Here is a 17,294-nt window from a genome sequence, read left to right as displayed (position 1 = left end):
GAAATCAAATGGATGCATCAAGTACCCTAGTCAGTCTGTTCCTTCAAGCTATTTTTACTTAGTCAAACACAATGCTGATTATCTTAAGTACAATAATATGTAATACTTCTTAGCATAAAATACCAGGATTAAGATACAGAATATAATTTTTTGTCAATCTCCATTTTTTTACAACATGTAGTGATAAGAGAATAATTTTAAAAAGTACTTAAATGTATTAATATCTGAATGTTAATTTTAATATTTTCTCTTTTTCTCTCTCTTTGTCTTTTGCTTAGGTCAGCTGATTGCACAGTGCTTAAATATAATTAAACATGAGGCAACATAGTATAACCCCCTGACATTATCTTATACTCTGATTTTAAGTAGAAATTATATTTGTGAGTATTTAAAAAATTATAGTCACTACTATATGTAATTGCTTTGATGTTATGTAAGCTTTTAATAGATGACTTAGTCTCTGCTATATTATTTGGTTAGAGTTGTCAGTCAATTAGAGATAGGTTTTCTTATTATAAAATCAGAAATAATCAATAATTGCCTATATTAAATGGAAATGTTAAAGTTCATAAAGCTTAAGGATCTTGGAACAGTTAATATATATATCCGCACACTTATTACTAGGATTACTCTTAGACGATGGTCCCTGGTTTGTGAAAAAGTTTGGTCTGACATTTAGTAATTAAGCCTTTTTGCATGGTACTGCCTTGCCTCAGTGAAGCCACATACAGATCAGGTGTAGAGAACCTTGGCTTTTAAATGTTAAAAAATAATTGGAGAAGATGGGTACCTAAAATATACTTTAACAGTAGGGAAAAAAAGGCTTAATAAATCCACATTCATTTTCTATTTGATTGCTAAATATATAAAGAGTTTTTAGTTATGGTCTGCCTGTCTCACAGAGAAAGTATGATTATCTAAATATGTGCTGCTTTTTTTTTTTTAAAGAATTGCTTGCTCAACTCTGTGCTTTCTGTAAAATATTGCAAAATTGTGTGCATCTGCAAGTTAAAACGATGTAATACAGCAGGCTAAAATTGAACAGAATTTGATTGCAGACCTGACTGTTTTTCTTGGTTTTGTCAATAGAAATATTATGCGCTAGAATGTGCTCAGGATTTTTTGAACAGTCCATGAAAGGTAACAGGGATGTTAATCTCCACTTCAGCCCTGGCAACTTCACTCAAGTCCTTGGCATTCAGAATCAGAAGATAAGCAGGCTTTTGTCCTGCCCCAGGGCTCACCACCACACTCAGAACTACACCTGTTAATCAAAAGTAAGTAAGGCAATGTTAAATTAAAAGAAAAAAAAAAGCCCAGGACCATAGATTAAATGTCACTGAAATAATATTGGAGGTATTACATTGACAAAGAAAATCATATGACTTGATATCTTGTTCTGATTTTTCCACCATCTGGCTGCGTGACCACCCTGAAGGGGTCTTTCAAACTCTTTATGTTCCCTAGACTGTAAGCTCCAGGAAGGGAGTGACCATATGAGTCTTGTCCACTGTTGTATCCCAAAAGCTATTACAATTACTAGGACATAGTGGGAGTTCATTAAATTCTTAATTGATAAATGGATCCGTGCTCTTATCTGTAACGTAAGATTTAACATAACCTACTGTAAAAAAAATGTTGTGACAATCAAATGAAAAATATATATTAAAAGACTTTGAAAACAGTAAGGTATATTATTTCTGTATATATACTCTCCAAGACCTGGTTAGAAGCTTACGTCCTTCCAACAAAACGAGAGCAAAGCTTTTGCAGTTTTGTCTGAATGGGCTGTGTATGTAAAATTGTTTAGCACGAAATGGCTCTGTAATTCTTTATTTTACTCATTTCTCTGTGACTTTCCATATTTTAATCCCAGAGAGTGTAATTTACCTTTCCGTCCCAGCTAATTAATAGTTAACAAAGACTGATGCTTTGCCATTGAGTTGCTGTTACAGGCTATAGGTCCAGCTTACTAAAAGAAGAAACCAAAGCAGAGGCACAGAACCCTTATTCTCATTCTCTTTGATCTGTTATAATACTCAATTTCTCTCCTTTGAACTCAGTCCTTTTTCAGAAATTTATCTAGGTCAGGAAAGGCAAAAACCTAGAATTCATGCTGTTCTTTCTTCATCCTTCCCTCCTTCATCTAGAGCAAACGTTGATGTTCCTTTACGACACGAGATGGTGCTTTAACATTTTTCCCTGAGTAATCAATGAGATTGGCCACAAGATGAAGCTTATTTTCCAATAAGTTTAAATTCTTTCATGCTGCATTAAATTCAGTAGTATTAAGGATCATATCTGAACATTAGGGAGTAATCAGTGTGATTTCTAATGCACTAGCATATAGAACTTCAGTAAAAAGAAAGTCTTCAGACACATCTATTGCTTTCATTACCATCATCTTCCTCCAAGGCATCTGGGTGAGAAACAAAGATAGGTTCTGATGGATATGAATCAGGCTCTTGCCATACCCACGTTTCTTTAGTTTTAACGTTCAGCTTACAGAGCTGCTTGTGAGAAAGAAAAATCAATCAGTTAATCAGCCGATGTGCTTGACTTGACTAGCATATGACTCAAACTACTATTCTAGTATTAGGTAAGATGGATTCATTACCCTGTCTGGAACAAAGTGATTCAAGCCAAGTCCATATGCGTACGTGTAAGGTTTCCCACCATACTTCTGATAATTGATTTGAGGAAACTCAAATGCTACAAAATAGAGGACATGCTTAGGAAAACTCAGTTAATCTCTGAATGGAACAGTTTGTTCCCTCTCTAAATCATCTCACCTTGGCGAGGCCCTGAAAAGAGAACCTCAGGTTCCAGCCAGATGGTTTCGTCACTGCACAGAATTGCAGTGGCAGTTGTGTTGGGGAGTGTGACTAAGTTCTTGCCTGTGTCGGCCTAAGGAAAAAGGATAACAGACACCTCAGTGAGAAGGAAAGAAAAATCAAGCAGCCATAAATGCAGTCTTCCTGAGTTTTGTCTCCTGCGTTGTTTCTTACGTCAGTGTGTAGGGAGGAGCAGTGCAGAAAGCTATAGAAAGGTAAGCCCAGCAGTAAGATTGGGGAAGTGAGCTGTGCCTGTGTCAGTCACTGGCTGTGTATCACTGGGAAAGTCACGTAACCTTTAGGCCTTCTCGGCCTTCTCATCTCTACAATGAGATTGTCCTCAAGGAAAATTTAGGGCTCTGAGGAAGGGCCTCTGAGAAAAAAGAAATGTTTTTTTAGTAGAACAACAAAAGACTTCAACCTCTATGGATTCATTTATAGTGTTTATCTCCTTACAGTTAGGATATGTTTTGATTTTCCTTGAAAAAAATCATACAGTTCTGTTATCAAAAAGAAAAAAAATAAATAGGAAAACTACCGGATCAGATGTTGTCTAAGATCTCTTGTCACTCCCTTACCCCACCTGGTAGTTTTCAGATTCTTTTATGAAAGGAATAGATCCCATGAGCTCTTTCTAAGAACATATTTATTTATTAATACCTGTGTCAAATACTTGAGTATATGTTTTGTGCTCAACTCTATTCTAGACATTTGGGGTAATTCAGAGAATAGGGTTCCTGTCCTCATGAAGCTTACCTTCCAGTTTGGGGATATAAACAATAAATATAATTAATAAAGTGTATTAAAAATACACTTTAAAAATACAGCAGAGTTAGGAGGATCAAAACTATGAAGTGTAGATGAGTTATAATTTTAAGAGGTGGTCAGGGTGGGCCTCCTTTAAAAGGTGACATTTGGGATGAAACTTGTAGGAGGTGAATAAATCAACAGCACAGATGTCTAGGGAAGAGCATTTAAACAAAGAGAACAAACAGTGCAAAGGCCTAATGTAGGAGGATGCCAAATGGGCTCGAAGAACATTAAAGAGACCAGTGTGACTACAACTGACTGAGCCTGGGGAAGAGGAACAGGAGGGGAGGGTAGATGAGAGATTGTGTACAGCTTTATAGGTCATTGTGAGGACTTGGTCTTTTACTCTGAGAGATGGGAAGCCACAGAATGATTTGGGCAGAGGGCTGACATGGATAATATTTAAAAGAATTGCTCTGGCTGTTCTCTTGAGACTACCTTTGGGAGTAAGAGGGGATGCAAGAATGGAATTGGGGACACCAGTTTGTCATGTGGTCTACTCAAAGAAAAGAATAGTTCAGACTAGGCTAGTAACACTGGAGTCACTGAGAAGTGGAAGGCAGAGCCATGAGGTTTTCCTGATAGATAGGCTATGGGGTAGGGAAGAGGCATGAAATTAAGATGGAAGTCAAGGATGACTCCAAGGTGTTTGGCCTGAATGATTAAAGATTGGAGCTGTCACAACAAAGATGGGGACTACTGCAGGTGCGGTAAGTTTTTTTTGGTAGAGAAAGAGAAGAAATTTAGATTTCATCTTATTAAGCTTGAGAGGTCTGTTGGACATCCAAATGGAGATGTGGAACTGGCAGTAGCAAAGATGAACCTTGAGTTGAAAGGTAAGTTGAAAATGTAAGTGTAGGCTGCTTTAAAGCGTGAGTCCTTACAAAGGGAGTGAATGTACCAACAGAAGATAGAATGAAGGGCTGAGTTCTGGTGTCCTCCAACATTAAGGGGTCTATAAGAAAAAGAATGAGGATAGTTTATGGGGACAAGAAGAGCCAAGAGAAGGATTTTGTAAGAGGGCAAAATAATAGCATGATATGAGTGACCCAAAGAAAAAGAAGGGAAAGTAATGATAAAGGAGAGGGGGAAGAATTGCTTGAGTGATGTCCTTGAGTGGGTAAGGAAGGGAAAATGGGAAGGACTAGTTCTGGGTGGGATGATAGATAATTCAATACAAGTACAGATGCTGGTGGGTGGGTAGATGTGGTGGCAGGAGTCTAACGTTCTTTTTTGATTTCTTTCATTTGTTTCAATAAAATAGGAAGCAGAGCCATCAGCTGAGTATGAGTGTGGAGGTGGGAGGTGTTAGAAGTTTGAAGAGAGGAGGGTGTGAAATACTTAACTAGCAAAGTGGGAGAGTAAATGCAGTTGAGAAATGTAACAGTGAGGTTTGTGGTCATGTATTTAAAAATGAACCAATTAACATGATTGTGTGTTTTCAGCACTTAATTTCATCCTCAGAGATACAAGTGTAGAGTGGGTGGAGAGTTGAACTTAACTAGGGGAGATTGTGGTTTTGATAAATGAGTTCAATAAAGTAAGAAAGAGGCAAGAGAAGTGAAGATCTATATAAGATTAAAATTGTTGACAATGGAATTTTAATTAAGTAATGAGGGAAAGTAAGTTCTCAGAGGAATGAGGTATAGTGAGAAGGTAGTAGGTCCAGTGGATTGGAGGTTTCTGGTGGGAATCGCAATAGGGCAAGTGATCTCGAAAGATAGGAGGTGGTAGTCGGAGCATATCATGCATGAAACTAAGATTATGGAAGAAGCACAGTCATAGGTAATGGTAGGGTCAAATGTATAACTACGGGGAGTGAGTGGCTGACATAGAATGGAAGACAAGATCAGTGGAAGAGGTCAAGGAACTGAGAGGCCAGGTTGTGGGAAGAATCACATATGATGTTTATATGGAAATGACCAAGAGTCAGTAGATCTGGGAAGTGTGACATTGAGCTAGGAAGGGAAGTGAGTGGTGGTTCATAAACAACAACAGTAATGAGGGGTGTATGTATGTATATATGTACATAACACTTGGCTATATAATTAGCTGAAATGAGATTAAAATTGGAATATTTTAAGAGTGGATGGAAGGAACAATGAATCTGGAAACAGAGAAGTAGAACACAGAGAAGACCTACCCCAACCCAAGGTGAAGTGGTATAAAGGCTGCAGGAAGAGACTAGAGATCAGTGCCAGGTTTTTGTTTTTTAAAGATTTTATTTATTTGTTTGAGAGAGAGAGAGCACAAGCAGGAGGGAGAGGGAGAAGCAGCCTCCCTGCTGATCTTGGAGCCCAACGTAGGGCTCCATCCGAGGACCCTGGGACCATGATCTGAGCTGAAGGCAGATGCTTAACTGACTGAGCCACCCAGGTGCCCCCAGGTTTTGGTTTAAAAAAAAGAAGGTGAAAGGAATATTGTGAGAAGAGGATAGAGGAGATTTTTCTGGGGGTGTACGATGAATTAAGAGGAAATAGAAGATTCTTAGAATAGGAAAGGGATAGGAAGGTAAGGAGAAAATACAGAAATGATGAGAATTCTGAGATTCTGTGAAATGGAGCCTCAAGGCACTCTGTGGTGTTTTGGGGAAGAAGAGATCAAATGCCTACATCAGACGTATTAAATTTAAATTGATTATCTTCATTCTATCTTATTTTTTCTATTATTAAATTAAATTAAATTTTTTATGTAAGAAATCTGTAACATTACTTTTGCTTTCCCCAACAAACTAGTTCCTCATTTTCACTCCCCACCCATTTTTTTATTTAAAAGATGCATTTTTTTCCTTTAACCCAAAATCTCATTTCTGAGGATCTAATCTATTCATATATCTGTGCGTGTATGAAATGATATACATACAAAGTTATTATTACACTATCAGTAATAGCCATACATACAAAGTTATTCGTTATTACCTTATTGGTAATAGCCAAAGATTGGAAACAATTCTGTTGTGCACCAGTGAGGGACTTGGGTATGTTCACAGAAAGAATACTGTGTAGCTGAAAACAGCAAGATCTTTAGCATATATATTGTTAAATGAAGAAAGCAGGGCACAAAATGGTGGCTATAGAAAGTCCCTTTTTGTGTATGAGAATGGGAAATAATAATTATATATATATATATTTTTCTTATACTTGCATAAACAAGCCAAAGAAAAGGAAAGACACGAAAAGTTACACATAGGAAGTGAATGGGGATGGTATGGACTGGATACAGGGGGAGTGTGGAGTGAGATTTCCCAGTGTGTACCTTTGCATACCATTTTGATTTTTGACCATTTAAATGCACTGCTTATTCAAAAAAAATATAAAGATATACTTTAAGAATACTACCATTATCTTAATTAGTAAACTGTAAACTTCACTCAATCTTATACTCTTTCCTCTCCTTAGCCCTTCCCTCAATCTCTTTCTTACCTCTTCTCCTAATTTATGACCGATTTTTCCCTTCACTGCCAAATTTTTCAAAGTGTATACTTAAAGTAACTGCTCCCACATCCTACCAGTTGCTCACCTTCAGTGCCATGAGTCCTGACGTCTCCCTTTCTGATCCTCATCCCTTGGAGATCACCAAATCTGATGTTTGACTTTTAGTCTTCATCGTTTTCAACTTGCCCGTAGCAGTGGGCACTGATGAAACCATCTTGCCCTATCCTATGTGGGATTGTCCTCTCTTTGCTCTAGCTAGGGCTCCTTGGTGACTTTCTCTCTCTCTCTTTCTGGCTCCTCTTTTTTGTACTTTCTGTACATGAGACCTTCCAAACTTCTGTGCCTGGCCATCTTTTCCTCTCTTAGCATTTTCTGGGCTATCAAATTCTTCAAGCAAATGTGTATGTTTCTTTTAGAAAACGTATTCTAAAGTATGACTTTTCCCTGCTAGCGATTTCATCTATTTATTCTCATATATTTGATCATCATGTCAACATCAGTAACTATTGACCCTAATTGGCCTCACAGTGTCCTTCATTGATGTATGAAAGCCTATGAGGCATCTTTCATTAAGATGTTTTGATACTGATTTTGTTGTTGTTGATGATGATAGGGGATATTTATTTATTTACTTTGTGTCAAGGGCTATATTTAATAATTAACATATATCAACTCGTGTAGCAGCCACAACAACCGTGTAAGATGGATACAGGTAAGGAAAAAGAAATTTAAGAAGGTTAAATGGTTCTCTTTATAGATAGAGAGTGATTGAGTAACTTGCTTGGGGGAAGCCAGACATTTAGTAGAAAAGAAAACCATGAAAGTCAGTACCCTTGGTACCCAGTCCACCAGCTCTGAATATGGTTTTCTTCTGTTTAGGAACCTTCGCTGCCAAAGACAGTACAACCTCTTAGCCTGGCCTTAAAGCTTTTAAAGACTATAAATCTGCTTTTTAAGCTTTTTTTTTTTAAATCCGCCCCCCCCATTTATTCTACTACTTAATCTTATGTTCTAACTAATTGGATTGCAGTCAGTTCCCTCTGCTCTTCTGCCCCTCCCCACTTCTGTCTTTTCTCAAACTATTCCTCCTGTCTTAGGTTGATCTGCTTCAATATCTTCTGCCAGAATATTGCAAATGACTGTGTTTCATGAATCTCCCCAAACAAGTGCGACTATTCCATTCTCTGAATAGCCAAAGTAGTTTATGCCTCCCTCCCACTACTTATCTCATTGTGTTATCATTACCAAATCACCTTCCTCCTCCCTACTACACTAGGTAATGAGTTCCAGGAGAACAAGAGCATATCCTATTGATGTACCCACTGAAATAACTCGTATGACGCTGTGTTACAGTGGTTAATTCATAATTATTGGGAGAGAGTGAAAGCAGGGTCTCGAGTGACATTAGACATTTTTTCATCACTGAAGTTCTCTATTTCATAATTGGGTGGTTTTTCTTCAGGTAGTGATGACTACACATTTAGGACAATCTTTCCTTTTTCCTCTTTTTGGATATGAAGAGAGTGAGGTAAGGGATATTTAAATTAAATGATCTTATTTCCTTAAAGATTACTGTGATTTTCTCATCACTAGTAAAATAATATTTTATTAAAATCATTGGACTCATTTATTTGGTATTTTGTGGACACTCAACTATGTACCAGATATATGTTTCCTAAGGGGAAAGTTAGAGTGCTTAACGCCCTGCACAATATCATTCCAACCTTCTTTCCAGTCTCTCTGCCCAATGCCCATCTCTCCTCCTCTACTCCTAATGTACCAGCTCCTCCAACTACTTTATATTTCTATATTAATTTTGCTTTTTTAACACTTCCTTGCCTTTGTAGAAGCTCATTTACCTGACTACCTAATGCCCCACCTCAACCTCCCCCTCTTTTCTTATCCTTCATAGAGCTTATAAGCTTACAAGCTTGCTTAAGAGCAGTAGTGTCTAGTTCTAAATTGGTTTTTTTTTCCCACTATATTTGCTCTGGCTTTGAGTACAATGTTTTACATTCCATGTAGCTGCCTTACCCATTTTTGTGTATATATCTCATATGTACATAAATGGCAGCGTATGCTCATGTATCTATTGTGAAAATTCTATTTGTCTTGATTTTGACTGGCATTCTATCACACAAAAACTTCTTGATGTTCTTCTAACATTCTAAAAAGACAGCCACTGAATATAAGGAAGAAAAAGTAGAAATAAAAAGATGACTGCCGAAGGCTATTAACGATGTTTGTCTTCTACCGATATTTTTAGGTTTGCGGAAAACCAAAATCATGGACTGATTTCCCTACAGGGTTACTTTTTAATGCTTCATTTCTTTAGAATTTCAAATTATTTAAATTAAATTATTCATATTATTGACAGAAGATCCTAGGAATCAGTGGTCTGCACTATTCACTGAGAAAATATATTTTGAAAAGATTTTTGCAAATGAAAGAACAGCAGATTTAGCATCAAAACCAGGTTTTCATTTTGGCTCTGCTGCAGTTGGCTTTTGCTAAGTCATGTCACTCTTCTGAGCTCCAGTTTCCTCGTTTGTTAAATGAGGGGAGTTGAATTAGTGTATTTTTAAAGTTCCTTCCAGCTCTGAAATTTCAAGATTTTATGTATAAACATAAGGCAGGAGAACAAATCCGGATATATCTGAAATCTGTGTAGGGGGCGGTTACCTTGTCAATATTCAGAGGAAGCACGTATCTCCTAACTTCAGGCTGGGGAGCCTTTCTGGCATTTTTTTTCACCTCTTCCCAGTTCTCACGTAAATTGGCTAAATATAAGTAATTATAAACAAATTCAAATCTGCAAAAGTAAGAAGTCAGACATGAGCACAGACAATTGCAAATAATTTCAGACAGGTGATCCATGCCTTTTAAAAGAACAAGTGCCTGCCTGTTCTGTTTTTTTTTTTTTTTTTTTTAAAGATTTATTTATTTATTTTAGAGATAGAGTGAGCGAGCGCGGGGTAGGGGGGAGGGGTGGGGGAGGGGCAGAGGGAGAGAGAGTCTTAAGCAGAATCTGTGCTGAGCTTAGAGCTGAGGTTGAGCTTGATCCCAGGACCCTGAGATCAGGACCTGAGCTGAAACCAAGAGTCAGACACTTAACCGACTGTGCCATCCATGTGCCCCAACCTGCCTGATTTTTATTCTCCAACCCAGAAACTGCTAATGACCCAAGTATATTAGAGCCATTTCCTCCTGCCCATGCTTCATGAAAAACAAATAAACAAACAAACCTGCCTCACCAATATGTTTAAATAAGAGCAGGTTTTGATACTTTCTGTTCTGTTTCTCCATCACCATTCTGTCTGTCTTTTGGGGCTACTATCTTTTTAGTGACTTGGTATTCTCAAGAAAGCGTGCCTCTTTCTTCCAAACCCAGAGTGGGTGGAGTTCAAGGCCCTCCAGGAGAACTTGGCAAGTTGCAGTGAGGTTCAGTTTAAATTCACTTATCAGATCATACCACCTTTTATTTTCAGGTCAGGCTCAAACCTGATCAGTTTTCAATCATTAACCATGGTTTTGATGTTCGTTTTGTGAGTGCTTCTGATTACCTAGCCTCCCTCCTGCTTTTTCAATTATATTCCAAGACTTAAGGATATTTCTTGCTTTTTTTAGCTGTAATTCAGATTAAATACTGAGAGCAGCTTCTCTGAAAAAGGCCCCTAATTTCTAGGCATGACTGGAGATGTAACATTATCCAATGTTCTTTCTTACCCTTTCCAGCAACAGAGATCCACAATCAGAAACTCATTGTCTTCATAAGTATTGATGTGATGGAAGAGATTAAAAGAAGAGGTCCTGTATTTATTATTGAGATACTTTCTTCTTTTTTTGTCAGCGATATGAAGCCAAACCTTGAAAAGTGAGGAAAATATTTTGATGCATTTAAAAAGGAAGACAGTATACATTGCAAAATGCCTTCTTCGGAATCCTAAACCTGACAAATAAATGCACCACTTACCCCCATGGTTTCATTGGACTCAAAACAATCCATGTAGTTGGCTCCCCAAAGACTCCATGAAGAAAGGAACTTGAACAGGTTAATTTTGACTGGCGTCTCCACAAAAACAATATAGTTGGGAGTCAAACCAAAACTGTTTAGGAACACAAATAGACTTGTGAATGTGAAGGGCTGATTCTCAAATCACAAAGAAATATGTGCACATGAGGTTTGAATCAACAGTGCCTACATGAAATTAATTACATTTAAATTTAGGTTTCTGCAAGAAAATGTCGTGATCAGGATTGGTATCAAAGGTAGGCAAAGCAGATCTTTAAACTTGAGTTTTCCTGAAGATTCATAGCAGGCCTTCAAGTTACCTATGGACGTAAGATGGCTTGAATCGGTCACTGCAGGGGAATTGTACAACGACCTCTGACTTGCTTATTGGATCTTCCTTGTCTGAAATAAAGCGGTTTTAAAAGGCTTTGGAAAAGCCTCTTTTTTTCTCTTTTAATACAAAGCATTTAGAACAGCTTATGCAAGTAAAGAAATACATTTTCAGATCTTGATTTTTTTTTTTTAGGGTTTATTTTCATTTTCTCAGTCATTGGCATTTATTAGGGAAATTTCATGTGAAGCTGCAGTCACCCAGGAAAATCCAAACAGCAGCAGATTTGGAAAAGTGTACTCAAAACAGTTTTGTAGCAGGCAGAGGACAGTGGAGTTGCATGCGTCTTAACAACTGGAGGTGGTAGGTGCTAAGTCGGTGAGTAAGGCAAAACTTTAGTATGGTCAAAATGCCTTTCATAATCCCTTAAGTTACCTGTAAAATACAGTATATGTGGGTTTGTGTCATTAGTTCTGTATGGTAATTCTTAAGCACAGCAAAGTTTGTTTCCTACTATGTCAGTGGTCTTCAAACCTTAGTGTGCATCAGAATCACATAAAGAGCTTCTTAAAATAGTAATTGTGGGTCTACACTGAGAATTCCTCCTTCAGTCAACCACAGGTGGGGCTCTGGATTTCTAGTGGCTTCCCAAGTGATGCTGCTGGTCCAGGGACTACACTTTGAGATCCATGCTATGCAATACTAAACAAAAATCCATATGTATTCAAATAATTCTGTCACCAAGATGGTTATCAAATTTCTGGCAGTGAATGGAGGATGAATGGAGAATTCTAAAGAGTACTCTCTTTCCTGTTTTAATATTCTTTCTCCATAATATTAATATGAGTTAATAGATTTGTTTGTGGCTTTGGGAATTGAACACACACAAAATACTTAGTACCTTCTCATATATGCGTGTGTGCTATTATGCATACACATATATTTGTTTAAAAATTTAATTTTGCCTGGCACGTGAATAAATGCTTGATAAGTATTTCCTGAATTTGATTCTAACTCTTATTTGGTCAAATACTCATATACACACTACATTTTTGAAACATTGTAGAATACGATTTGGCCACTTGCTCTCTATATTTTCAAGTTGTCATTTTCTGCTACGGTACTTCTGGGCATTGGTCCATGGTAGGATAGGGGCAAAGGACAATCTGAAAGTGATTTAACCGTGCAGCTATAGTGTGATCCTGATATTCTGATCTGGTATCCCATTTCCAGTAATTTTCTCACAATATAGATACTTGTTTTAAGAAGAGTCAAATTGGTAAACTGACCTGCTTGTAGTGGAGGGATCTTTACAATATTGTAGGCAATTGAAAAATTTTTCCCAAAGCAATTACCAATGTTGTAAACAGTTCCATCACTTTCAATATGGGGGTGAGCAGTGGCTCCGTTGACAGAGACATAGTTGCAAAGGTCAACCTATGGAAGGAGAGCAGATGTCATTCATGTAAAGAGAAAGACTGTATTACCCCTTTGTCCATAGGTCTGACCTTACTGCTACCACTTGTACCCTCACCCAAAGTGCATTTTCTCTTTCTTTCCATCTTTCTGGGTTCTACCGTCTTTCAAGTCTGCCTGAATTCCTGTTTTCAGTGCAGAGCTCTCCTCTGCCCCTCATGCTGACCTGCCACACCTCTGAAATCTTGGAGATCTTCTTGACTGTGTTCCCATACACTGCTCTGGTTAGTTACTTTCCTTTTGCACATGCAGATTGTCCTCAAGCTGATAATGTGAATCCTGGGATTTCTTTATATCCTCCTTATTGTATTAGATGAATTGTGTGAAATTGCTGAGTTATACAATAATTTTTATTTTATGAAAATGGCCATTTTGTATAGTATAACCTAAATACCAAATCCAGTGGCTTGCAGAGTATAAATTTGGAACCAAAAGAAACCCCAGGATTCTATTTAGTATAGAGTCACCCAAATAGACTTCAGGAGAACTATGAATCTTCTGGAATTAAATGCAAATGTTTTTGGAGAAAAGATTTAGTGCTTTAATTCAATTTAGAGTCTCATAAGAAATTCAGAATCACAAATCTAGCATAAATCTCTCTGTTTACAGAAAGAGAAATTGAGGTCCAAGAGAGGTCAAGTGACTTTTTCAAGGATACAGAGCCACACACTGGCAAAATTAGCACTAGAATTTTCTACCTGTCACCTGCTCAATACAGATTTATTGAATGAATAATTGATGAGGTATATATTTAACCAAAATTCTTTCTATTTGAGGAGATATGTTTTAAAGGGAGTTTTTAGCATTCTTATTTAAATAATAGTCAAGACATTCATTCATTCAATCATTCATCAAGTACTCATTGAACTTCTATTATTACTGTGCCAGGGTCAAGAACTTCAGTCTAGACTTGTGCTGTCCAATATGGTAGCCCATGTAATTTAATGTGGATTGATGATGATTAGATAAAATTTTAAATTCAGGTCCTCAGTCACATTTGCCACATTTCAACTACTCAACAGCACTTGGACAATGCATCATTGCAGAAAGTTCTATTTGATAGCACTGTTAGACCAATACGCTGGTGTATAATATAGTGTGTTGCTGGTAATGCAAAATGGTATCTGGAGAGAAAGGTCATCTAACCCAGACTGGGAGATTAGGCTGGGCTTCCAAGGACAATGACTCCAAGTAATGCTTGAAAAACAAGTAAAATTAGCCAGGTGGAGAAGGATGACAGGTGTTTCAGGGAGTGGGAACCCTAATGTACGAGCTTGAATTGCGAAGTAGCAGGTGCTGTTTGGGATTACTAGTCATCGAACATGGCTGCTGTGAAAGGCATGCATGGAGGAGGAGAAATAAGAGCCAGACAGCCACAAAGCCCCATTTGGACTTTATCTTGGGAACTGTGGGTGCCTCAGATAGAGTAACACATTTATACTTGTATTTTAGAAAAATTGCTTCTACTGAATTAGGGAAGTTGTATTTAAGAGAATCAGGCTGGAGGCAAAGGCACTGATTAGGAGGCTATTTTAGTAACAGTAATTAAAAAATCTCAAGTTTTAAAACTGTATGTTTTATGAAATCAAGGCACAGTGATGCTCACAATGAAACTTGACCCCCTAATGAAGGTTATTTTGGAGCCGTACATGAACTTTACATTTGCAATTATATTACCATAGTAATTTGAGCACAGATTCACTCATCAGAATTAAATGAATGGTTTAGAATTCAGTTTCACTTCTTCTCCAAATGATCTAACACATACTCTTATACGATTACAAACATACATTAAAAACAAGAAAGAGCTATTGATGAGGATATGTTAAGCCTTAGTAAATAGTCCTCTGAGAATCATAAATTAGCTAGTGACATTGAGGCCTAGGGTTGGGACTATTTTTCCTTTCTATTTCTACTACACTGAATTTCTAGTTCTGGTCTTAAATTCCACCTAACTTGTCTCCTTGCTATCCCTATCTCTTTTGTCCTCCCATACAGTTCACGCTTGGCTTCCAGATTAAATACCCTAAAGCACAGCTCTGCTGATACCGTATCTCCAAGCAAAAACTTCCAGTAGCTTCCCATTAGCTAAACAACTTATTCCAAATTTTTGTCTTACCCAGGTTGTCTTACCTATTGATATATCCTTTGCATCTAGAATAAGTTCTGATACATGGAAGGGACTCAATAAATATCTGTGTCACAAATGAATGAATGAGTATCTTAGGCATTTTATAAGGTTTTCCTTCAACCCATACAACAAATGTTTAAAATTTCATAGATGAAGAAACAAAATTTGCCCTATGTCACATAGCTAGTAGTTGATGACAAAGCAAGTAGGTGAAACTTAATCTATCTTGCTCTCAAGTTCTTTCCCCCAAACTGCAGTTAATTCTAAACTGCGAATTCTAACTTCTTGAGCAGTTTTGCCTGAGCATTGTGTCCTACCTGCTTAATTGTCTCCAAGGTCTCGGGATTAATCTTTGTAATGAAGTTGGTCTCTGTGCAGGCATAGTAATCTTCCCCTACTGGGTAGATGTTAACAAGGGCATTGTCAGTGACCTCCACTCCTCGAAAGTAAGAAAAAAACCTGCAGAAGCAAATGGATTTTTCAGTCCAGTAACTATCAAGCCGTGAGAGAAAAGGGCTAATGTAAAATGTCTTTAATAACGTGCAGTCAAGTTTCAGTAACCTGGAAAATATATTCTTGCAGGGATCTGGGAAAGCACAGGTGCCAAATTCCGTTATGACGATCCTTTTCTCAGTCATTGCCCGGACATAAGCATCAGTGCGGATGAACCTGAAGGACATGGAGACACGGGAAAGGGTCATAGGCAGGGGCAATCAGTGTGGTCCATATGGAGCTGAGAATGGTCATTCTGTGTTTCCTTAACAAGTTCAAATCATAAATCCACAACATGAAGAATGAAGAGTATTGTCAGGTCACTTTCTCAGGGCGACTAAGAGAGAAAGAGACAATGTGCTATGAGCTTAAATTTATGTCTTATAAACCTCACAAAGATGAGGAAATTGAGGCTCATGGCTTGGACTTGCCGTGTCCAAGCAGAAAAGTTAAGTGATTGGCATATGTGGTGGAGCTGGGTTAGAACTCAAGTCAGCCAGGGCCAGGAAACACGCATTTCTCCATATCACACCATGCAGCCTCCATGGGTGGTTCACATAGGACCTCTGACTTCCTGTGGCGCATAACCCATCAACCTAACACTGAGTGGAGAAATACAGAACATGGTGTGCTGAACTATATTCCTTTCAATCTCCCTTACGTCACTCTTGGTTTAAAAACTTCAATTTAAAAATGTATTTTGCAAGTTTTAAAAGTAGGTGTTCTTGAGTCCAGTATCTTGCACAGACGGAACTCCGCAACCATATCCCATAAGTTGCCTAGGATTTCTCATGTGGAAAGCCAATTAAAATCTGATTTTGCACTTCTTCCAATCCATATAACAAGGTTTAAAATTTCATAGACGAAGAAACAAAGTCATGAAGAGGAAAAAAGTACCAAGGTCTTTAGGGGACATATGAAAGCTTTGTCTGACTTCTTAGCTAAATTTTTGCTTGATCTGATCTATTTCTCTTCTATTACAGTCTGAGTTATCCTGACTACTTCAAGCCTCCATTTGCTCTTCCTTCTCGTGTCTCTTCAAAGTTCTTGATACCTGTGGTGATCAACAAAGCATCTAACAGGTCCGAATATTAAAACAAAAGCAAACTACTTATTGTGGTGTTAATGGGTACTTGGAGTGATGGCTTAGGCCTTGGAGCCTTTTAGCAACAATCTTCTGTTCTTAGAAAACTTCTCTTTCTTGTATCATTATGACATAATTTTGTCCTTCCCTCTTTGTTCCACCCCTCCCTCCTACCCAGGGGCCTTTCTAATTATTAAAAAAAAAAAAAGGAGTCAAGAGAACCAATGATCTAATAATTATAACAATAACTATAATAATAGCAACTTATTACTACTGAATATTTCCCAGGTACTTCATTAATCCTTGTAATGAACCCTGAAGTAGAATTTTAGAGACGACAAAACCAAGAATTAGAGATTAACATCTTGCCAAAGGTTGTCCATTTAGGAAAGTGGTGTCTGCTAGATAAAGAATTTGAAGCTGGGCATGTTGGACCTGAAAGCCCTAGTTCTTAGGTTCTTCTTTATCATAGCATAGCTCCCAGATATCTCTGCAAACGTCCTGGGCCAGTGGATTCTGAGAGGAAGCAAATCTATAAGTCACCTCTTGGGTTCAAGAGGTTGAGAAGCACGTAGGAGGAGGAGCTGAGCTAGGTCCCACCCCTAGGAGGAGTGGGACCTGGCATTCTTTACCTTCTATGATATGTGACGTGTCCTTCTTTAAAGTCAAACTTGTGCAGGAGGGCTTGCC

The 17,294-nt window shown here is 37.8% G+C and overlaps 1 protein-coding gene across 1 annotated transcript; it reads right to left on the bottom strand.

Moving 5' to 3' along the window:
• Positions 1–594: 594 nt before the first annotated feature.
• On the bottom strand, positions 595–15,697 carry RPE65 (retinoid isomerohydrolase RPE65). Its single transcript, XM_026497838.3, has 11 exons — positions 15,590–15,697; positions 15,346–15,487; positions 12,711–12,858; positions 11,411–11,492; positions 11,052–11,184; positions 10,805–10,944; positions 9,761–9,890; positions 2,793–2,907; positions 2,618–2,712; positions 2,399–2,510; positions 595–1,264 (listed from the first exon to the last, which is right to left on the bottom strand). The coding sequence occupies exons 1-11, from the start codon at positions 15,664–15,666 to the stop codon at positions 1,113–1,115; spliced, it is 1,326 nt and encodes a 441-aa protein (XP_026353623.2). The 5' UTR covers positions 15,667–15,697; the 3' UTR covers positions 595–1,112.
• Positions 15,698–17,294: the final 1,597 nt, after the last annotated feature.

Source organism: Ursus arctos, unplaced genomic scaffold (assembly GCF_023065955.2).
Source record: "Ursus arctos isolate Adak ecotype North America unplaced genomic scaffold, UrsArc2.0 scaffold_12, whole genome shotgun sequence".
In the NCBI taxonomy this organism is placed as follows: Eukaryota; Metazoa; Chordata; class Mammalia; order Carnivora; family Ursidae; genus Ursus; species Ursus arctos.
Note: the sequence above shows the minus strand (reverse complement) of the source record. Positions and strands in the feature narration are given on the sequence as shown.

Bases quoted from the DNA above. Each gene is read 5' to 3' on its own strand.
- RPE65 (XM_026497838.3), bottom strand. From the start codon at position 15,666: ATGACTGAGAAAAGGATCGTCATAACGGAATTTGGCACCTGTGCTTTC. The intron at 9,891-10,804 runs GTAAGAAAGAAC...TTACTTTTGCAG, and splicing joins GATCTCTGTTGCTGGAAAGG to ATTTGAATTTGTTTATAATT. The intron at 2,908-9,760 runs GTAACCGCCCCC...CTTTTTCCTTAG, and splicing joins TTCCTCTGAATATTGACAAG to GCCGACACAGGCAAGAACTT.